The sequence below is a fragment of the Trypanosoma melophagium genome (genome assembly GCF_022059095.1).
Source record: "Trypanosoma melophagium isolate St. Kilda chromosome Unknown ctg14segment1, whole genome shotgun sequence".
Lineage (NCBI taxonomy): Eukaryota > Euglenozoa > Kinetoplastea > Trypanosomatida > Trypanosomatidae > Trypanosoma > Trypanosoma melophagium.
The window spans coordinates 270,411-290,733 of NW_027125142.1; the positions used below are offsets into that span (position 1 = coordinate 270,411).

Below are 20,323 nucleotides of genomic sequence, written 5' to 3' on the forward strand. Positions count from 1 at the left end.
GTAGTCTTTGTGGGATTCTAGTACGTTAGACAGACCTGCCTCAAGGGCTCACACCAAACACTCGAAAGGTAAAGATTCTTGACCGACCAAATGAACAACACTGAAGATTGCAGTGCGCTCCTTTCACAGCATGCCTCACTGGAGTCAAAACTGACCGCGCAACAGTGTGATGTGCCCGACTCGCATGACCACGGACACGAGCACGGACACAGCCACGGTGGGTGCGGTGGCGCCGATGGTCCGTACTCTGTCGGGTTGCACGTGGCGGCAATCTTCATTGTGCTGGTTGTGTCGTTTCTTGGGACGTTCATCCCGCTTGCGGGGAAGTACGTGCCAGTGCTGAAGATACACCCGTTCGTGTTTGTCCTTGGTAAGTGTGCGGCGACAGGTGTCGTGTTGGCTGTGGCGATGATCCACATGATCAACCACGCTGCGCATGCATTTCAGGAGGCGTGTGTGCCGGTGTCGTTCCAGGAGTCGTACGATGCGTACGCGTTTTTGTTTGCGATGATTGCGGCTGTACTGATGCACGCGTTGGAGATGCAGCTGGACCTGATGTTTGCCGGCGGCAGCGCCCCGGCCCCACCAGTGGAGCCTGTTGAAAAGCAGAACATCACTGGAAGTGAGGAACGTGTGTCTGTTTGTGCTGACGAAGGGGGTTGCGGCGGGCACCACAGTCATGGTGTTCTCCTCGTTGCGGAGGGTGGAGCGCGGCGTATCGCCTCAGCCCTGTTCATGGAGTTCGGTGTGACGCTGCACAGCGTGTTCATTGGGCTGACAGTGGGCATCACGAGCAACGGGGACATCAAGGCGCTGCTTGTGGCGCTCTCGTTCCACCAGCTGTTCGAGGGACTTGCACTGGGCTCACGACTGGCGGATGCGCCGCTGCGCACCTGGCTGGAGCTGTTGCTGGCGCTAATCTTCTCCGTGTCTGCGCCCTTGGGCACCGCGATTGGCGTGGGCGCGGTCGTTGGGTCGAAGGTCTCGGTAACGGGGACGACGTTTGTGTTGCTCCAGGCGATATTCGATGCAGTATGCGGTGGTATTCTTCTGTACCTGGCGTTTGTGCTCATGCTGAACGATTTCCCGGCGGACCTGCGGAAGCACGCTGGTGCGGATTCGGCGTACCGCGGTCTGAAACGGTTTGTGATGTTCTTGGCGCTGTGGGCAGGGGCTGGAGTGATGGCGGGGATCGGGAAGTGGCTGTAGGCGATGCGAGAAACTGCATTCCGTTCCATCGCTGTGCGTAGGAGTTGTGCTTCTCGTGTGTGTTGAACCTGTGGTGGTTTTTGCTTGAGAGCCAGTGCTTTTGTATGCGTGTTTTTTTTTTTCGAACCTTTTTATTGAAACTGTGTGAATGTAGTGGATGCAAAGTGCGTGCTGGTCCCATTGCTTGTGTGTATGTGTATTGGAGAAGAGGGGAGTTGGGGATATGTGTGCTGGGCGGTTCCAGTGATGCCGAGCTAGGCACCCGATAGAGCTGGGTGATGGCCGCAGCTTGTACGCCGCCCTCCCTCTCCCTTTCTCTCTGTCTCTGTTTCTCTCTTCCTGCAGGGGCAGCAGCACGTCTGGGCAAAAATGTGGGCAATAGCGCCATGGGTGTGGGTGGGCAAAACCAAAGGCGCTTCTCCGGTGTGAGGGGTAAAGAAGCGGGGATGCCATGGTGCGTGTTGCATACTGGGTCTTCTTTCCGTAACTTTTACTAGGAATTAGGGAGTTTAACCTTGGTCACAATCTGTCTGATGCCTTGGTGGTGTGTTGCTCTGACCTGCGAGGTCACCATTGTCGCTGTTGGGAGCTTCTCCACGCTTGTTCTTTCCTTTCTTCTCTTTCCTCTATTGGTTTTTGTTTTCCTTCCTATTTGCTGTGGTAGTCTTTGTGGGATTCTAGTACGTTAGACAGACCTGCCTCAAGGGCTCACACCAAACACTCGAAAGGTAAAGATTCTTGACCGACCAAATGAACAACACTGAGGATTGCAGTGCGCTCCTTTCACAGCATGCCTCACTGGAGTCAAAACTGACCGCGCAACAGTGTGATGTGCCCGACTCGCATGACCACGGACACGAGCACGGACACAGCCACGGTGGGTGCGGTGGCGCCGATGGTCCGTACTCTGTCGGGTTGCACGTGGCGGCAATCTTCATTGTGCTGGTTGTGTCGTTTCTTGGGACGTTCATCCCGCTTGCGGGGAAGTACGTGCCAGTGCTGAAGATACACCCGTTCGTGTTTGTCCTTGGTAAGTGTGCGGCGACAGGTGTCGTGTTGGCTGTGGCGATGATCCACATGATCAACCACGCTGCGCATGCATTTCAGGAGGCGTGTGTGCCGGTGTCGTTCCAGGAGTCGTACGATGCGTACGCGTTTTTGTTTGCGATGATTGCGGCTGTACTGATGCACGCGTTGGAGATGCAGCTGGACCTGATGTTTGCCGGCGGCAGCGCCCCGGCCCCACCAGTGGAGCCTGTTGAAAAGCAGAACATCACTGGAAGTGAGGAACGTGTGTCTGTTTGTGCTGACGAAGGGGGTTGCGGCGGGCACCACAGTCATGGTGTTCTCCTCGTTGCGGAGGGTGGAGCGCGGCGTATCGCCTCAGCCCTGTTCATGGAGTTCGGTGTGACGCTGCACAGCGTGTTCATTGGGCTGACAGTGGGCATCACGAGCAACGGGGACATCAAGGCGCTGCTTGTGGCGCTCTCGTTCCACCAGCTGTTCGAGGGACTTGCACTGGGCTCACGACTGGCGGATGCGCCGCTGCGCACCTGGCTGGAGCTGTTGCTGGCGCTAATCTTCTCCGTGTCTGCGCCCTTGGGCACCGCGATTGGCGTGGGCGCGGTCGTTGGGTCGAAGGTCTCGGTAACGGGGACGACGTTTGTGTTGCTCCAGGCGATATTCGATGCAGTATGCGGTGGTATTCTTCTGTACCTGGCGTTTGTGCTCATGCTGAACGATTTCCCGGCGGACCTGCGGAAGCACGCTGGTGCGGATTCGGCGTACCGCGGTCTGAAACGGTTTGTGATGTTCTTGGCGCTGTGGGCAGGGGCTGGAGTGATGGCGGGGATCGGGAAGTGGCTGTAGGCGATGCGAGAAACTGCATTCCGTTCCATCGCTGTGCGTAGGAGTTGTGCTTCTCGTGTGTGTTGAACCTGTGGTGGTTTTTGCTTGAGAGCCAGTGCTTTTGTATGCGTGTTTTTTTTTTTTCGAACCTTTTTTATTGAAACTGTGTGAATGTAGTGGATGCAAAGTGCGTGCTGGTCCCATTGCTTGTGTGTATGTGTATTGGAGAAGAGGGGAGTTGGGGATATGTGTGCTGGGCGGTTCCAGTGATGCCGAGCTAGGCACCCGATAGAGCTGGGTGATGGCCGCATCTTGTACGCCGCCCTCCCTCTCCCTTTCTCTCTGTCTCTGTTTCTCTCTTCCTGCAGGGGCAGCAGCACGTCTGGGCAAAAATGTGGGCAATAGCGCCATGGGTGTGGGTGGGCAAAACCAAAGGCGCTTCTCCGGTGTGAGGGGTAAAGAAGCGGGGATGCCATGGTGCGTGTTGCATACTGGGTCTTCTTTCCGTAACTTTTACTAGGAATTAGGGAGTTTAACCTTGGTCACAATCTGTCTGATGCCTTGGTGGTGTGTTGCTCTGACCTGCGAGGTCACCATTGTCGCTGTTGGGAGCTTCTCCACGCTTGTTCTTTCCTTTCTTCTCTTTCCTCTATTGGTTTTTGTTTTCCTTCCTATTTGCTGTGGTAGTCTTTGTGGGATTCTAGTACGTTAGACAGACCTGCCTCAAGGGCTCACACCAAACACTCGAAAGGTAAAGATTCTTGACCGACCAAATGAACAACACTGAAGATTGCAGTGCGCTCCTTTCACAGCATGCCTCACTGGAGTCAAAACTGACCGCGCAACAGTGTGATGTGCCCGACTCGCATGACCACGGACACGAGCACGGACACAGCCACGGTGGGTGCGGTGGCGCCGATGGTCCGTACTCTGTCGGGTTGCACGTGGCGGCAATCTTCATTGTGCTGGTTGTGTCGTTTCTTGGGACGTTCATCCCGCTTGCGGGGAAGTACGTGCCAGTGCTGAAGATACACCCGTTCGTGTTTGTCCTTGGTAAGTGTGCGGCGACAGGTGTCGTGTTGGCTGTGGCGATGATCCACATGATCAACCACGCTGCGCATGCATTTCAGGAGGCGTGTGTGCCGGTGTCGTTCCAGGAGTCGTACGATGCGTACGCGTTTTTGTTTGCGATGATTGCGGCTGTACTGATGCACGCGTTGGAGATGCAGCTGGACCTGATGTTTGCCGGCGGCAGCGCCCCGGCCCCACCAGTGGAGCCTGTTGAAAAGCAGAACATCACTGGAAGTGAGGAACGTGTGTCTGTTTGTGCTGACGAAGGGGGTTGCGGCGGGCACCACAGTCATGGTGTTCTCCTCGTTGCGGAGGGTGGAGCGCGGCGTATCGCCTCAGCCCTGTTCATGGAGTTCGGTGTGACGCTGCACAGCGTGTTCATTGGGCTGACAGTGGGCATCACGAGCAACGGGGACATCAAGGCGCTGCTTGTGGCGCTCTCGTTCCACCAGCTGTTCGAGGGACTTGCACTGGGCTCACGACTGGCGGATGCGCCGCTGCGCACCTGGCTGGAGCTGTTGCTGGCGCTAATCTTCTCCGTGTCTGCGCCCTTGGGCACCGCGATTGGCGTGGGCGCGGTCGTTGGGTCGAAGGTCTCGGTAACGGGGACGACGTTTGTGTTGCTCCAGGCGATATTCGATGCAGTATGCGGTGGTATTCTTCTGCACCTGGCGTTTGTGCTCATGCTGAACGATTTCCCGGCGGACCTGCGGAAGCACGCTGGTGCGGATTCGGCGTACCGCGGTCTGAAACGGTTTGTGATGTTCTTGGCGCTGTGGGCAGGGGCTGGAGTGATGGCGGGGATCGGGAAGTGGCTGTAGGCGATGCGAGAAACTGCATTCCGTTCCATCGCTGTGCGTAGGAGTTGTGCTTCTCGTGTGTGTTGAACCTGTGGTGGTTTTTGCTTGAGAGCCAGTGCTTTTGTATGCGTGTTTTTTTTTTTTCGAACCTTTTTTATTGAAACTGTGTGAATGTAGTGGATGCAAAGTGCGTGCTGGTCCCATTGCTTGTGTGTATGTGTATTGGAGAAGAGGGGAGTTGGGGATATGTGTGCTGGGCGGTTCCAGTGATGCCGAGCTAGGCACCCGATAGAGCTGGGTGATGGCCGCAGCTTGTACGCCGCCCTCCCTCTCCCTTTCTCTCTGTCTCTGTTTCTCTCTTCCTGCAGGGGCAGCAGCACGTCTGGGCAAAAATGTGGGCAATAGCGCCATGGGTGTGGGTGGGCAAAACCAAAGGCGCTTCTCCGGTGTGAGGGGTAAAGAAGCGGGGATGCCATGGTGCGTGTTGCATACTGGGTCTTCTTTCCGTAACTTTTACTAGGAATTAGGGAGTTTAACCTTGGTCACAATCTGTCTGATGCCTTGGTGGTGTGTTGCTCTGACCCGCGAGGTCACCATTGTCGCTGTTGGGAGCTTCTCCACGCTTGTTCTTTCCTTTCTTCTCTTTCCTCTATTGGTTTTTGTTTTCCTTCCTATTTGCTGTGGTAGTCTTTGTGGGATTCTAGTACGTTAGACAGACCTGCCTCAAGGGCTCACACCAAACACTCGAAAGGTAAAGATTCTTGACCGACCAAATGAACAACACTGAAGATTGCAGTGCGCTCCTTTCACAGCATGCCTCACTGGAGTCAAAACTGACCGCGCAACAGTGTGATGTACCCGACTCGCATGACCACGGACACGAGCACGGACACAGCCACGGTGGGTGCGGTGGCGCCGATGGTCCGTACTCTGTCGGGTTGCACGTGGCGGCAATCTTCATTGTGCTGGTTGTGTCGTTTCTTGGGACGTTCATCCCGCTTGCGGGGAAGTACGTGCCAGTGCTGAAGATACACCCGTTCGTGTTTGTCCTTGGTAAGTGTGCGGCGACAGGTGTCGTGTTGGCTGTGGCGATGATCCACATGATCAACCACGCTGCGCATGCATTTCAGGAGGCGTGTGTGCCGGTGTCGTTCCAGGAGTCGTACGATGCGTACGCGTTTTTGTTTGCGATGATTGCGGCTGTACTGATGCACGCGTTGGAGATGCAGCTGGACCTGATGTTTGCCGGCGGCAGCGCCCCGGCCCCACCAGTGGAGCCTGTTGAAAAGCAGAACATCACTGGAAGTGAGGAACGTGTGTCTGTTTGTGCTGACGAAGGGGGTTGCGGCGGGCACCACAGTCATGGTGTTCTCCTCGTTGCGGAGGGTGGAGCGCGGCGTATCGCCTCAGCCCTGTTCATGGAGTTCGGTGTGACGCTGCACAGCGTGTTCATTGGGCTGACAGTGGGCATCACGAGCAACGGGGACATCAAGGCGCTGCTTGTGGCGCTCTCGTTCCACCAGCTGTTCGAGGGACTTGCACTGGGCTCACGACTGGCGGATGCGCCGCTGCGCACCTGGCTGGAGCTGTTGCTGGCGCTAATCTTCTCCGTGTCTGCGCCCTTGGGCACCGCGATTGGCGTGGGCGCGGTCGTTGGGTCGAAGGTCTCGGTAACGGGGACGACGTTTGTGTTGCTCCAGGCGATATTCGATGCAGTATGCGGTGGTATTCTTCTGTACCTGGCGTTTGTGCTCATGCTGAACGATTTCCCGGCGGACCTGCGGAAGCACGCTGGTGCGGATTCGGTGTACCGCGGTCTGAAACGGTTTGTGATGTTCTTGGCGCTGTGGGCAGGGGCTGGAGTGATGGCGGGGATCGGGAAGTGGCTGTAGGCGATGCGAGAAACTGCATTCCGTTCCATCGCTGTGCGTAGGAGTTGTGCTTCTCGTGTGTTGAACCTGTGGTGGTTTTTGCTTGAGAGCCAGTGCTTTTGTATGCGTGTTTTTTTTTTTTCGAACCTTTTTTATTGAAACTGTGTGAATGTAGTGGATGCAAAGTGCGTGCTGGTCCCATTGCTTGTGTGTATGTGTATTGGAGAAGAGGGGAGTTGGGGATATGTGTGCTGGGCGGTTCCAGTGATGCCGAGCTAGGCACCCGATAGAGCTGGGTGATGGCCGCAGCTTGTACGCCGCCCTCCCTCTCCCTTTCTCTCTGTCTCTGTTTCTCTCTTCCTGCAGGGGCAGCAGCACGTCTGGGCAAAAATGTGGGCAATAGCGCCATGGGTGTGGGTGGGCAAAACCAAAGGCGCTTCTCCGGTGTGAGGGGTAAAGAAGCGGGGATGCCATGGTGCGTGTTGCATACTGGGTCTTCTTTCCGTAACTTTTACTAGGAATTAGGGAGTTTAACCTTGGTCACAATCTGTCTGATGCCTTGGTGGTGTGTTGCTCTGACCTGCGAGGTCACCATTGTCGCTGTTGGGAGCTTCTCCACGCTTGTTCTTTCCTTTCTTCTCTTTCCTCTATTGGTTTTTGTTTTCCTTCCTATTTGCTGTGGTAGTCTTTGTGGGATTCTAGTACGTTAGACAGACCTGCCTCAAGGGCTCACACCAAACACTCGAAAGGTAAAGATTCTTGACCGACCAAATGAACAACACTGAAGATTGCAGTGCGCTCCTTTCACAGCATGCCTCACTGGAGTCAAAACTGACCGCGCAACAGTGTGATGTGCCCGACTCGCATGACCACGGACACGAGCACGGACACAGCCACGGTGGGTGCGGTGGCGCCGATGGTCCGTACTCTGTCGGGTTGCACGTGGCGGCAATCTTCATTGTGCTGGTTGTGTCGTTTCTTGGGACGTTCATCCCACTTGCGGGGAAGTACGTGCCAGTGCTGAAGATACACCCGTTCGTGTTTGTCCTTGGTAAGTGTGCGGCGACAGGTGTCGTGTTGGCTGTGGCGATGATCCACATGATCAACCACGCTGCGCATGCATTTCAGGAGGCGTGTGTGCCGGTGTCGTTCCAGGAGTCGTACGATGCGTACGCGTTTTTGTTTGCGATGATTGCGGCTGTACTGATGCACGCGTTGGAGATGCAGCTGGACCTGATGTTTGCCGGCGGCAGCGCCCCGGCCCCACCAGTGGAGCCTGTTGAAAAGCAGAACATCACTGGAAGTGAGGAACGTGTGTCTGTTTGTGCTGACGAAGGGGGTTGCGGCGGGCACCACAGTCATGGTGTTCTCCTCGTTGCGGAGGGTGGAGCGCGGCGTATCGCCTCAGCCCTGTTCATGGAGTTCGGTGTGACGCTGCACAGCGTGTTCATTGGGCTGACAGTGGGCATCACGAGCAACGGGGACATCAAGGCGCTGCTTGTGGCGCTCTCGTTCCACCAGCTGTTCGAGGGACTTGCACTGGGCTCACGACTGGCGGATGCGCCGCTGCGCACCTGGCTGGAGCTGTTGCTGGCGCTAATCTTCTCCGTGTCTGCGCCCTTGGGCACCGCGATTGGCGTGGGCGCGGTCGTTGGGTCGAAGGTCTCGGTAACGGGGACGACGTTTGTGTTGCTCCAGGCGATATTCGATGCAGTATGCGGTGGTATTCTTCTGTACCTGGCGTTTGTGCTCATGCTGAACGATTTCCCGGCGGACCTGCGGAAGCACGCTGGTGCGGATTCGGCGTACCGCGGTCTGAAACGGTTTGTGATGTTCTTGGCGCTGTGGGCAGGGGCTGGAGTGATGGCGGGGATCGGGAAGTGGCTGTAGGCGATGCGAGAAACTACATTCCGTTCCATCGCTGTGCGTAGGAGTTGTGCTTCTCGTGTGTGTTGAACCTGTGGTGGTTTTTGCTTGAGAGCCAGTGCTTTTGTATGCGTGTTTTTTTTTTTTTCGAACCTTTTTTATTGAAACTGTGTGAATGTAGTGGATGCAAAGTGCGTGCTGGTCCCATTGCTTGTGTGTATGTGTATTGGAGAAGAGGGGAGTTGGGGATATGTGTGCTGGGCGGTTCCAGTGATGCCGAGCTAGGCACCCGATAGAGCTGGGTGATGGCCGCAGCTTGTACGCCGCCCTCCCTCTCCCTTTCTCTCTGTCTCTGTTTCTCTCTTCCTGCAGGGGCAGCAGCACGTCTGGGCAAAAATGTGGGCAATAGCGCCATGGGTGTGGGTGGGCAAAACCAAAGGCGCTTCTCCGGTGTGAGGGGTAAAGAAGCGGGGATGCCATGGTGCGTGTTGCATACTGGGTCTTCTTTCCGTAACTTTTACTAGGAATTAGGGAGTTTAACCTTGGTCACAATCTGTCTGATGCCTTGGTGGTGTGTTGCTCTGACCTGCGAGGTCACCATTGTCGCTGTTGGGAGCTTCTCCACGCTTGTTCTTTCCTTTCTTCTCTTTCCTCTATTGGTTTTTGTTTTCCTTCCTATTTGCTGTGGTAGTCTTTGTGGGATTCTAGTACGTTAGACAGACCTGCCTCAAGGGCTCACACCAAACACTCGAAAGGTAAAGATTCTTGACCGACCAAATGAACAACACTGAAGATTGCAGTGCGCTCCTTTCACAGCATGCCTCACTGGAGTCAAAACTGACCGCGCAACAGTGTGATGTGCCCGACTCGCATGACCACGGACACGAGCACGGACACAGCCACGGTGGGTGCGGTGGCGCCGATGGTCCGTACTCTGTCGGGTTGCACGTGGCGGCAATCTTCATTGTGCTGGTTGTGTCGTTTCTTGGGACGTTCATCCCGCTTGCGGGGAAGTACGTGCCAGTGCTGAAGATACACCCGTTCGTGTTTGTCCTTGGTAAGTGTGCGGCGACAGGTGTCGTGTTGGCTGTGGCGATGATCCACATGATCAACCACGCTGCGCATGCATTTCAGGAGGCGTGTGTGCCGGTGTCGTTCCAGGAGTCGTACGATGCGTACGCGTTTTTGTTTGCGATGATTGCGGCTGTACTGATGCACGCGTTGGAGATGCAGCTGGACCTGATGTTTGCCGGCGGCAGCGCCCCGGCCCCACCAGTGGAGCCTGTTGAAAAGCAGAACATCACTGGAAGTGAGGAACGTGTGTCTGTTTGTGCTGACGAAGGGGGTTGCGGCGGGCACCACAGTCATGGTGTTCTCCTCGTTGCGGAGGGTGGAGCGCGGCGTATCGCCTCAGCCCTGTTCATGGAGTTCGGTGTGACGCTGCACAGCGTGTTCATTGGGCTGACAGTGGGCATCACGAGCAACGGGGACATCAAGGCGCTGCTTGTGGCGCTCTCGTTCCACCAGCTGTTCGAGGGACTTGCACTGGGCTCACGACTGGCGGATGCGCCGCTGCGCACCTGGCTGGAGCTGTTGCTGGCGCTAATCTTCTCCGTGTCTGCGCCCTTGGGCACCGCGATTGGCGTGGGCGCGGTCGTTGGGTCGAAGGTCTCGGTAACGGGGACGACGTTTGTGTTGCTCCAGGCGATATTCGATGCAGTATGCGGTGGTATTCTTCTGCACCTGGCGTTTGTGCTCATGCTGAACGATTTCCCGGCGGACCTGCGGAAGCACGCTGGTGCGGATTCGGCGTACCGCGGTCTGAAACGGTTTGTGATGTTCTTGGCGCTGTGGGCAGGGGCTGGAGTGATGGCGGGGATCGGGAAGTGGCTGTAGGCGATGCGAGAAACTGCATTCCGTTCCATCGCTGTGCGTAGGAGTTGTGCTTCTCGTGTGTGTTGAACCTGTGGTGGTTTTTGCTTGAGAGCCAGTGCTTTTGTATGCGTGTTTTTTTTTTTCGAACCTTTTTATTGAAACTGTGTGAATGTAGTGGATGCAAAGTGCGTGCTGGTCCCATTGCTTGTGTGTATGTGTATTGGAGAAGAGGGGAGTTGGGGATATGTGTGCTGGGCGGTTCCAGTGATGCCGAGCTAGGCACCCGATAGAGCTGGGTGATGGCCGCAGCTTGTACGCCGCCCTCCCTCTCCCTTTCTCTCTGTCTCTGTTTCTCTCTTCCTGCAGGGGCAGCAGCACGTCTGGGCAAAAATGTGGGCAATAGCGCCATGGGTGTGGGTGGGCAAAACCAGAGGCGCTTCTCCGGTGTGAGGGGTAAAGAAGCGGGGATGCCATGGTGCGTGTTGCATACTGGGTCTTCTTTCCGTAACTTTTACTAGGAATTAGGGAGTTTAACCTTGGTCACAATCTGTCTGATGCCTTGGTGGTGTGTTGCTCTGACCTGCGAGGTCACCATTGTCGCTGTTGGGAGCTTCTCCACGCTTGTTCTTTCCTTTCTTCTCTTTCCTCTATTGGTTTTTCTCTTTTTTTACATGAGAGGACAATCTTTTGCATTTATTTGTGTTTCTGCATACGCTAAGAAAGCGATAATGGCTGCGTCCGAATATTCGGATAGGCCTACCCTAACTGAGGTTCACGTGGTGGATGTGCCGGTGGAGCCGCTGGTTGGTGTGCTACCTTCTGGAGATAAAGATAAGCCCATTCTCAAGATGAATGGTGACGGCGAAGCTTCTAATGGTCGTCACTTATCTCTTTCTGAGCCACCACGGAGACTTGCTGATCCTTCGGGAATCAAGATCGGGAAATACGAGATCCCACCTTACGTTGTCGCACCGGTTTGTGTGTTGTTAATGGCCGCCGTGGCGATAGTGCTGATGTTCACGGCACCGGTGGTGAATAAGAACCCTCGTCCATGGGACTACATCTCTGCGTTGGTAGGATGGATATACTTCTTGGCTTGGGGGGTGTCCTTCTTGCCACAGTTGTACTTTAACATGCGCCGTTGGAGTGTGGAAGGTCAGAGCTTTGAATTTGTGACTCTGAACATCGTCGGCTTCGCGTGCTATTCTACGTACACTCTCTGCTTTTATGCGAACAATACCGTGCAGGAGATGTATCGTGACCGGCATGATGGGATGTCGAACACGGTGGCATTGAACGACGTTGTGTTCGCGGTGTACGCGCTGGCCTGCTGTGTTTTGAATGGGGTGCAAATTATTTTCATGGACCGTGGTGGCCAGAGGCTGAGCATTGTCGCGGTGGTGCTTATCTGCCTTATAATCTTCGTCGTACTGCTGTGGACATTCCTGATTCTCGGGGGCGTCCGAAAAACCCGCGTCTTCAACTACCTCGATCTTTTGTACGGGCTGAGCATGATAAAGCTGGGCATCAGCATTGTGAAGTACTGGCCACAGATTTACCTGAACTACAAGAGGAAATGTACAATTGGGTGGAACATCTGGAACGTTCTACTTGATTTCACAGGGGGGATTCTCAGCATTGTACAGCAGGTGATGGACAGTTGGGTGACGGGAAATTGGCAGGGCATGACAGGCAACCCTGTGAAGTTTGCCCTGGGTTCAGTAAGCGTACTGTACGACATTGTTTTTTTTGTTCAGCACTTTGTGTTGTACCGCAAGAACAACAAGGAATTTGCAGCTTCTGACGACTTCAGGGAGGGTGTGGATTCACAGCAACAGAGAGAGGATTCCGCCGCACGACCTGAGGTGTGAGTCCTCTGCGCGCGATGCTGGGTGTACTGACACGGTCCAGACTGTGTCCAACAGTCAAAGGTAAACAATATCAAGGGATGTCCGAGGACAATGAGAGGAAAAGGAAGAAGGAATTTATGAAAAACGGAGAAAATAGGAAAGTAGTGGGACAATGGAAAGGGAATGGGGGATGTACAATGCGTTGTGGGAATTGATGATACTGATTATCTGTGTTTTGGCTGGTATAAAGGGAGGAGACACTTGCTATGTGGCAGTGTTGTACCTTGGCCAGAACACTGATAATCATTTTATTTTTATTTTTATTTTTTGTTTTTTTTCCCCAAAACCTGCTGTGTAGCAGGGTTAGCAACATAGTGGAGGGGAATGGGATGCCATGGTAACAGTCTCCCAATCCCCATTGATTCCGTGGTTGTCAAAATACACTAAGTGGCTCTTTTTTTTCAAAACAGGAAAGTATTGTGTGGAAATGCCGGCGGGAGCCGAGGGAATGTAGAACTTCTTCAGCTCGCCTTTGTTTCTTCGTTTTCTGGTAAACTTAAAGTACTATTTTCTATTTATAGCTGCTTGATTTATGTTTCGTTTTTATTTTCTTGTTGTTGCTGGCTTTGTGGTTTTGTTTCATTTTTCCTGGTACTTCATCTACAATGACAAAAAGCTGCATTTCTGCAATCCATGGGGTGTATGTCGCGGTTAGCTCAACAGCCGAGGAGGACGGATAGGCGAGGGCTGTGGGATGCTGCCTGCGCCGCTGAGGCGAAGAAGCAGCTCAAGCTACAGGACGCTGCGGTACCGAAGGAGCACTGCCTGGGGATAGAAAGGGGAGACGCTTATCCTGCCGTGATGCAGCTGTCGCCAAGGCCCACGCGAGGGGCAAAAGACTACTCCCGACGCAAGGCAAGTTACTTCAGTCTTTCGCACCTGCAGAACGGTCCTGTGGAGCGGGAATGGGTGGTGTCGTCGGACGTGTCAATGGGAGTTGGGGGTGGCCCGTGTTGCTGACGGGCACGGCGAGAGGCGTGGTCGGGGGCGTGGGATGTATGGCCCTGCGGCATTGCGTGACAGTCTATCCGCCCACCCCACTGCGCAGTGCTGTAGTGATGCGGCCGTTAATCACCCGTCGTTATTGACGGTTCGGCGGCACTATGAAGATGTGGCCGAGGCTTGTGTTGGTTGCGGGAGTAGAAGTCGGCAGAGTGATCGTGTATCTGTCGGGTATCATCTGGAGTCGCACTGGAGCGGAGGTGTGGCGTCGCAGCCGGTGGGGTACCGTTTCCGTCTGGAAGAGGAAGCTGCCCCCCCCGCGGGGCTTATTTCAGTGTCCTGGACGTGTTGGTGCTGCCCGCGGGTCCACTTCGATAGACGTTTTGCAAATTGACGGTAGATCCACTTGCGTCATGGATGTGTCAAGTGGTGAATTGGTTTCACCTGTGGTGTGTGCTGTGACTCAAGGCACCGGTCCGTCGGTTCTTCCTTGTTCAATGGGTCGTGTGTCCAAATCTCACTTTGTTGTTGTTAGCGCTGCATGTCGTCCACTATTGTCCCCACTCCTTATAGAGGTAGACCTTCGCTTGCGTCGCCAAGGAGTAGGCGCCCTCTCCGTCGTCTGGGCCGCGTGTCCCGCGGCAATGGACAAAGTTCTTGCACTGAAAGGATTCGATGGGAACCAACGGAGAACGATCCTCTGGGAGATGTGGCGTATGGCTCATATTTTTGCGTGATACTCAAGAGTCTGTCCCATCAAAGTCAGTGATTACACTGACAGCATGATATGAAATATCGTATATTAGCATCTTGTATGAGACCGAGAGTCACCATACTCTGCGTGTATGTTTGATTCTTATATAGTCATATGTATCTTTAGTATTTGTCTCCCTGATATTGAATTGGCGAAGATCACCAATAAGGTAACGAATCTCTGCTCTCAATAGCAAAAAGATTTTCTCCTGCTACCATCCCATCTCCTACCCGAAACGCGGCTGTAACATCCTTTCTGGACCCAGCCACGATGGTGGGTGCAGTGGCTCCTATGGGCTATACCTTGTCAGGTTTCGATTGACGAATATTTCTTTCGCTAAACAAATAATTGTCATTTTTATTTGAAATGCAAATGATAATTTCCCTAATACTAGGGATTGCATAAAATGTGTAGAGTTGCGGGTTATAATTGCCATCAATATGATATCGAGTTATTATACTTCTTTTCTATCGTTGGCTCTGTGTTATTGATATAGGTGGACATTGCATCGTCCCACGACTGCAAGAATTCTTGCCGAAGAATGCATACTTAATGAATGGAAAACGAAGAAACGATTTATGCTTGCCTAGGTTTGGGTGATAAATACATTTATTGGTTTAATGCTTGCACAGTGCCGAAGATAGTACTTGAAAAAGGGAATCTCCAGATTACTTACATTATTATTTTTTTTTTATCGCACTGGTATACGGAGCAAAAAAAAAAAAAGCAGAACAAAAGCAACGAGATACGATATTGAACTATCGACTCTCCGGAGGACCAGTATTTTCTGTTTCTTGTTTATTGCTTTTCATCCCTTTCCCCGGACTTCTCCAAGAACCTATGTAATGTAATATTTGGCGTAGAGGGTGTGTTTCTTTGCAACACGTCATTAAGCACCATTCTTTTTTTCCTCTCCACTGTAGACAGCCTTCGTATATGACACAACAAGCTTACAAATTGAGTGCCCGCACACCCGCCACCGTGCGCCGGCCACTCTCCGTGATGCCGCTGCTTCTCCTGCTGTTGTTTATGTGCTGCGCCAGTGTGTGTGTGGCGTGGGATGACGGCGTCGTGCAGTCAACTGGTGTTTTGCGGGAATTGCCCCACAAGGGACAGAGTGGTGTGCAGGCTTACACCGTCGCCACACAAGAGAAGCAGGAGTGGAGGCTGATCCGCATTGTGGCGTCAATGAAAGATTTGGAGAACAGTTCGAGGTACTGCACGAAGAATGAACAGAGTGTCCCAGACTTTAAAGGGGGCGAGGCGTACTGCTTTGGAGACTATGTATTGAATGAGGAAAGGAGGAACGAATACATCAACACGATTATCCCCGATGCCATCGAACTGCACACTGATCGTCTGCTTGTTCGTCGTGGAAGTGGAAAGTTGAATGTTCCCAACTTTGAAGATGACAGTTATTGCAAATATTTCACTGTGCCTGATGAGCATCGCCGTGAGGGTGTTGCGAATGCTGACTTTGTGCTCTACGTGGGAGCTGCACCGGGGACCTCATTCAGTATTATATGTGCCACAGCAAATACATCGGGTCGTTCAATCGTTGGAGCCATGAATTACATTCCGACTCTATATGGCGACCTTCGTTACAACGTTCGCCGTGTTGCACACGAGATTGCACACGCACTTGGATTCGACTACGGGTTGATGAAGAGTAAACACATGGTGTCCACCGAGAACGTACGTGGCAAGAATCGTGTGATGGTGAACTCCACCGTGACGGTAGAAAAGGCACGAAGACATTACGATTGCCCTCGGCTGGAGGGAATGGAGCTGGCGTATGGTAAAGGTCGCAAACCGCAATCGCACTGGTCTGTGCGTCTCGCGAGGGACGAGTTGATGTCCCCGATGGATGGCTTTGGCGGTGGCTACTACACAGCACTGACCATGGCATTCTTTGAGGACTTGAAGTATTACAGGGCGAACTGGGGAATGGAGGAGCCGATGAGTTGGGGCAACCAGAGTGGGTGCAAGTTTATTGAAGGGTACTGCATCTACAAAGGTGCCACCGATTATCCCAACATGTTCTGCAGCAACAGGAGGAAACAGTGCACGTCTAACCGCTATGCTGTTGGGACATGCCCCGACCCTGCATTGTTGGCTGATGCAAATGAGACGGATTACTGTCCTTTTGCCGAATATTCTTTCCGCAGACGATATGGAAAGCTTGCGTCCACTCTCTGCAGCGATGAAACAAGTGATCTTCTCCCTGGGTCTCTGATGGGCAAGGATTCATGGTGCCTGGACGGGGAAAACCTCCAGGTGGCGGGTTATAACGACATGCCTGCTGAGAAGGTGGGCGCTGTGTGTGCACGGGTTTCGTGTGATGAGAAGCAACGTACCGTCACGGTACAGTACAAGGGTGACGACAATTGGTATGCGTGCCCCGAGTGGACCTCAATAAACGTGAGTTCCAGTGAATTCAATGGTGGCAAAATCAAGTGCCCCAAGTACGATGAGGTGTGCACCATCGGATTCAATGGCAGCAGTCTTGTTCCATTTGTTACACCACGTTTAAATGAGTCACACTGAAATTCCCCAGCATCAGTGTCTTTGGAAGGAGTCGCTGATGGTGCCGCTGAGACGGAATAAGGAACTGGAAGGACACTTCGGAACATAATGACACACCAACATCTACGGGACGGAAAGGGCTTGGAAATCAGTTTGGCACCGGTGGCACTCTTTCTGCAGTTTGCTCTCTTTCCATCCTGCTTCTCCTCATGGTTCTTGCTGTGGTGCTGCCTTGCTGAGGAAGGATTGAATGCGCACACCCACGCCGCAAGGCTAAATATGTGTGGGCACACCTCATTCTTCCCGCTCCCATGGGAGTGCACAGGGGAAGTCTGAACAACTAATAAATAAAATACTTTAACCTATGTTGCTTTACACCTCTGCATGAGGGCGCGTACTGATACGATAACACGCGTGGTTCCATTCGCTCTTTGGTAAAATGAATGGAGCTACCTGGGCCTCCTCCAGAGTGGATTCAATTCTTTCTTTTTTCTTGGGGAATTTATTGGATAAAGACATAATATTTTGCTGGTGATGCACGAATGGGCGTGTTTGTCGTTGTAGTGGAAATGTGCTACGCTCCGTTTCTGTGCACCTTATTTTCGCTTCGGCTTTGTTTAATGAAATTCATTTGCGTGTGAGACGGCAAATACCTTTTTGGGGGAGAATGAGAAAGTAAAATACAAGAAAAACAGACATATGGGATGGTGCTGGACATTATGATTCTTTGGGTGTGGTTGTCCAAATTCACCAAACAAATGTTGTTTTCTTTTCTTTTTCCTTCTCTGTCCCTCCTGACTCCTTACTGAATTGATTTCCACCTTCATTGGGTTTTTTTTTTTACTTGCTGAAGTCATCATAGGCCTATTCTCTTTCTCTTTCTCTCTACACACGTAGACTAACTCTCCCCCTCTGGTCTATGTCGCGAGTGCCGATCAGCGAGGAGAGGGCGCAGCAGTTGATGCTCGAGCAGCAGGCGCGCGAGGAGCGGGCGGAGGCGGCGCGGGAGCAGCGGGACGGACTTCTCCGCGCGTGCGTCTCGGCGGAGGGCCGCGAGCGGCTCGAACGAATCGCTCAGGTCCGCCCCGATCGGGCCCGTGCGGCGGAGGCGCAGTTGTTGCAGGCCGTCCGCCTGGGGCGACTGCAGCCACCGGTCAGCGACGATGCCGTGCGGAACATTCTCGAGCAGCTGGGCGCCCAGGGTGCAGAGGCGAAGGGCAGCAGCATCACATTCGCACGTAAGCGTATGGATGATGATTGGTAGAGGTTGTAGACGTTGTGTGTATATACATGTTTGTTTATTTATTTGTGTGTTTAATAAATAGGTGAAAAGGAGAAGATTTGTTTTTTAAGAGAAAGAAAATGGATGATGATGATGAGTAGGTTGAGATTGACTACAGAGACGGTGGTGGAAATATAAGTTGTTATTTTTTTTATTGTTTCTTCTTTTGTTTCCTCTTTTGTTCTCTCCTACTCATTCTCCCTCTATCTCCTTCCTAAGGTGAGAGTATGTTTGAAGGAAAGGTGCATTAGTGTGACGGAGCTTTATGGTGCTTAGGAATAATAGAGTGTCACTATTACCAAAATTATTCTATTTCTCTTCTGCTCTTTCCATATGTATTGTGCGTTATTGTAGTTCTTGCTTCCATTCGAGCTTTATGTTGTTTCGACAGGGAAAAAAAAGAATTGGAACAGGCAAGAAGACGGAAATTCCTTTTTTTTGTTATTATTATTATTATTATTATTATTATTATTATTATTATTATTATTATTATTATTATTATTATTATTATTATTATTATTATTATTATTATGCTTATTTTTAGTATTGGTATTTATTGTAATTGATTTTTTTTTCTTATTTTCACGTTATTGATTCTCTCACTACTACCGCTCCTGTCGGTCTCTTTCTTGACATGGCTTTTCTCTTTCTCTAACCTTTATTTTTTAATTTTTAGTTTTTGTTTTCATTACCTCTCCCCTAAGAAGCTGTACGTGCAGTATCGTAAAACAAGCCCGTCAACACACTACATTACATAAAACATAAAGTAAAGTATATCGCAGGACGAGAGGCGCAAACAACAAGAAGAGGTGCTAGGGAAATCAACGATATAGATCAATAAATAAAAGTAAATGCCGAAGCGGCACCGCCAGCCTGATATCTCACACATCACTTTCACCAGTCCGCAAGAAAACATTGAGGACTACGGTGATCGTCCACCAGTTGTGGCGGAAGAAGAGAGTTGCAACAGTGATGAGTTCAATGAAAGTGAAATGGGTAACGACGGCAATGTCTCTTCCTCCGCCGGTACACCGCGTGAAGACTCGGACAGCTCACTCATGATGAGAGCCGGCAGTGATAATAGCAGTAGTAGCAGTAGCTGCGGCGATAATGATAATAACAGAGAGGAAGAAGAAGAGGATGACAATGACAACGCCAGTCTTGTTAATGTGGACTTTGGAGTGTTTGAGATGAGGCCACGTGATGTGGATGCGGTGATGCATCTCATGGATCAACTTTGTCCGGATAAAATGAATGAAGTGGATCGCGATGAATTGGGTGCGGCGCTTCACGAGAACACCTTTACGTCTGTTGTGAAGATCGCCACAGGCGATGATGAGGATAAGGATGATGATATTGAGAAGAGTAACAAGATGTATGATGCTGACACAAGCGATAATAATAATAATAATAATAATAATAATAATAATAATGAGGAAGAAGAGGAGGAAGAGATTTATGGAATGTCGAGTATTCTTAATTTGGTCTACAACCCCCACTTGAGTTCGCTCTTGACGCACCTCAAGAGCAGTATGTGGCGCACTATCACACCCGGTATTCTCCCAACAGACATGCTGGTGTCATGTGAGGAAGTAACAGGAAAGGCCAAATGTCTACTTCTCGTCGGTGAATACGTTCGTAATGTTCCATTGGAATTAACATCACACATCTTGCATGATTTGTTAGAACGCTTTCAGAAGATGCATAATACAAAACGTGAAAACCCTAGAGACGAAATAAATACAACATTCCCTTGTATGTTTGCGGTACTTTCCAAAATACAGCGGGCGGTGGATGCACCTGTGACAACCACAACCCGTGTGGATAAAGTACAAAATAATAATAATAATAATAATAATAATAATAATAATAATAATAATAATAATAATAATAATAATAATAATAATAATAATAATAATAAAAAGAAGAAGCGACGACAAAGTGTTACTCAACAGGAGGAGTTTGACTTAACTCGGTACGTTTTCTGGCGTGAGGAGGATTCTATTCTATACGAATACAGAGACAAACGCATCGCCACTGTGGCATATCGATGCCGTCCGCAGTATGACAGCCAACCAGAGAATGATATTCCTATTTCTCTTTTGTATGTGCTTCCTTACAATGGGCTGGTACAGGCCATAGCGGAGATCAGAAAGCGTGAGGCTACACAGACAAATATTGTGCACTACTAATATGTTGGAGGGAAAATGATTTAAATAAAAGTAGAATTGATGTTATTTGCTGTTGGTGGTAGTGATGGTGGTTTTATTTTTCTTGTCTGTTGTTGTTGATGATGATTGGAGAATTTGGGGGAAAGAGATTCCTGTTTTTGGCGCGAAACGATGGAAAAGATGAGGGGAATATTCATA

At 51.6% G+C, this 20,323-nt stretch overlaps 12 protein-coding genes across 13 annotated transcripts; 11 read left to right on the plus strand and 1 right to left on the minus strand.

Annotated features, from left to right (window-relative positions):
* Positions 1 to 90: 90 nt before the first annotated feature.
* LSM04_001451 lies at positions 91 to 1,209 on the plus strand (the record flags this gene model as incomplete). Of its 2 annotated transcripts, XM_067335019.1 has the most annotated exons (2): positions 91 to 1,061; positions 1,105 to 1,138. In XM_067335019.1, 2 exons carry the CDS (start codon positions 91 to 93, stop codon positions 1,136 to 1,138), a joined length of 1,005 nt encoding a protein of 334 aa, XP_067193848.1. The 2 variants fall into 2 exon arrangements, with proteins under 2 accessions (XP_067193848.1, XP_067193849.1); XM_067335020.1 differs by having other exon boundaries at positions 91 to 1,209.
* A 750-nt stretch (positions 1,210 to 1,959) lies between these two features.
* LSM04_007125 (Zinc/iron permease) lies at positions 1,960 to 3,078 on the plus strand (the record flags this gene model as incomplete). Its single annotated transcript, XM_067335021.1, has 1 exon — positions 1,960 to 3,078. The coding sequence occupies one exon, from the start codon at positions 1,960 to 1,962 to the stop codon at positions 3,076 to 3,078; it is 1,119 nt and encodes a 372-aa protein (XP_067193959.1).
* Positions 3,079 to 3,757: 679 nt separating this feature from the next.
* Positions 3,758 to 4,018, minus strand: LSM04_000638 (uncharacterized protein; the record flags this gene model as incomplete). The annotated part of the gene is made up of 1 exon (XM_067335023.1): positions 3,758 to 4,018. The coding sequence occupies one exon, from the start codon at positions 4,016 to 4,018 to the stop codon at positions 3,758 to 3,760; it is 261 nt and encodes an 86-aa protein (XP_067193831.1).
* Positions 3,831 to 4,949, plus strand: LSM04_001740 (Zinc/iron permease; the record flags this gene model as incomplete). Its single annotated transcript, XM_067335022.1, has 1 exon — positions 3,831 to 4,949. One exon carries the CDS (start codon positions 3,831 to 3,833, stop codon positions 4,947 to 4,949), a length of 1,119 nt encoding a protein of 372 aa, XP_067193857.1.
* Positions 4,950 to 5,701: 752 nt separating this feature from the next.
* On the plus strand, positions 5,702 to 6,820 carry LSM04_003728 (Zinc/iron permease; the record flags this gene model as incomplete). Its single annotated transcript, XM_067335024.1, has 1 exon — positions 5,702 to 6,820. The coding sequence occupies one exon, from the start codon at positions 5,702 to 5,704 to the stop codon at positions 6,818 to 6,820; it is 1,119 nt and encodes a 372-aa protein (XP_067193891.1).
* Positions 6,821 to 7,570: 750 nt separating this feature from the next.
* Positions 7,571 to 8,689, plus strand: LSM04_000526 (Zinc/iron permease; the record flags this gene model as incomplete). Its single annotated transcript, XM_067335025.1, has 1 exon — positions 7,571 to 8,689. The coding sequence occupies one exon, from the start codon at positions 7,571 to 7,573 to the stop codon at positions 8,687 to 8,689; it is 1,119 nt and encodes a 372-aa protein (XP_067193828.1).
* Positions 8,690 to 9,442: 753 nt separating this feature from the next.
* LSM04_005907 (Zinc/iron permease) lies at positions 9,443 to 10,561 on the plus strand (the record flags this gene model as incomplete). Its single annotated transcript, XM_067335026.1, has 1 exon — positions 9,443 to 10,561. The coding sequence occupies one exon, from the start codon at positions 9,443 to 9,445 to the stop codon at positions 10,559 to 10,561; it is 1,119 nt and encodes a 372-aa protein (XP_067193931.1).
* A 707-nt stretch (positions 10,562 to 11,268) lies between these two features.
* LSM04_006787 (PQ-loop repeat) lies at positions 11,269 to 12,411 on the plus strand (the record flags this gene model as incomplete). The annotated part of the gene is made up of 1 exon (XM_067335028.1): positions 11,269 to 12,411. One exon carries the CDS (start codon positions 11,269 to 11,271, stop codon positions 12,409 to 12,411), a length of 1,143 nt encoding a protein of 380 aa, XP_067193950.1.
* Positions 12,412 to 13,092: 681 nt separating this feature from the next.
* Positions 13,093 to 13,786, plus strand: LSM04_002910 (uncharacterized protein; the record flags this gene model as incomplete). Its single annotated transcript, XM_067335029.1, has 2 exons — positions 13,093 to 13,374; positions 13,424 to 13,786. The coding sequence occupies 2 exons, from the start codon at positions 13,093 to 13,095 to the stop codon at positions 13,784 to 13,786; spliced, it is 645 nt and encodes a 214-aa protein (XP_067193879.1).
* A 19-nt stretch (positions 13,787 to 13,805) lies between these two features.
* On the plus strand, positions 13,806 to 14,129 carry LSM04_007302 (uncharacterized protein; the record flags this gene model as incomplete). The annotated part of the gene is made up of 1 exon (XM_067335030.1): positions 13,806 to 14,129. The coding sequence occupies one exon, from the start codon at positions 13,806 to 13,808 to the stop codon at positions 14,127 to 14,129; it is 324 nt and encodes a 107-aa protein (XP_067193965.1).
* A 3,462-nt stretch (positions 14,130 to 17,591) lies between these two features.
* Positions 17,592 to 17,936, plus strand: LSM04_009127 (PDCD5-like; the record flags this gene model as incomplete). The annotated part of the gene is made up of 1 exon (XM_067335031.1): positions 17,592 to 17,936. One exon carries the CDS (start codon positions 17,592 to 17,594, stop codon positions 17,934 to 17,936), a length of 345 nt encoding a protein of 114 aa, XP_067193998.1.
* Positions 17,937 to 18,805: 869 nt separating this feature from the next.
* On the plus strand, positions 18,806 to 20,146 carry LSM04_004816 (BCP1 family; the record flags this gene model as incomplete). Its single annotated transcript, XM_067335032.1, has 2 exons — positions 18,806 to 19,319; positions 19,395 to 20,146. 2 exons carry the CDS (start codon positions 18,806 to 18,808, stop codon positions 20,144 to 20,146), a joined length of 1,266 nt encoding a protein of 421 aa, XP_067193906.1.
* Positions 20,147 to 20,323: the final 177 nt, after the last annotated feature.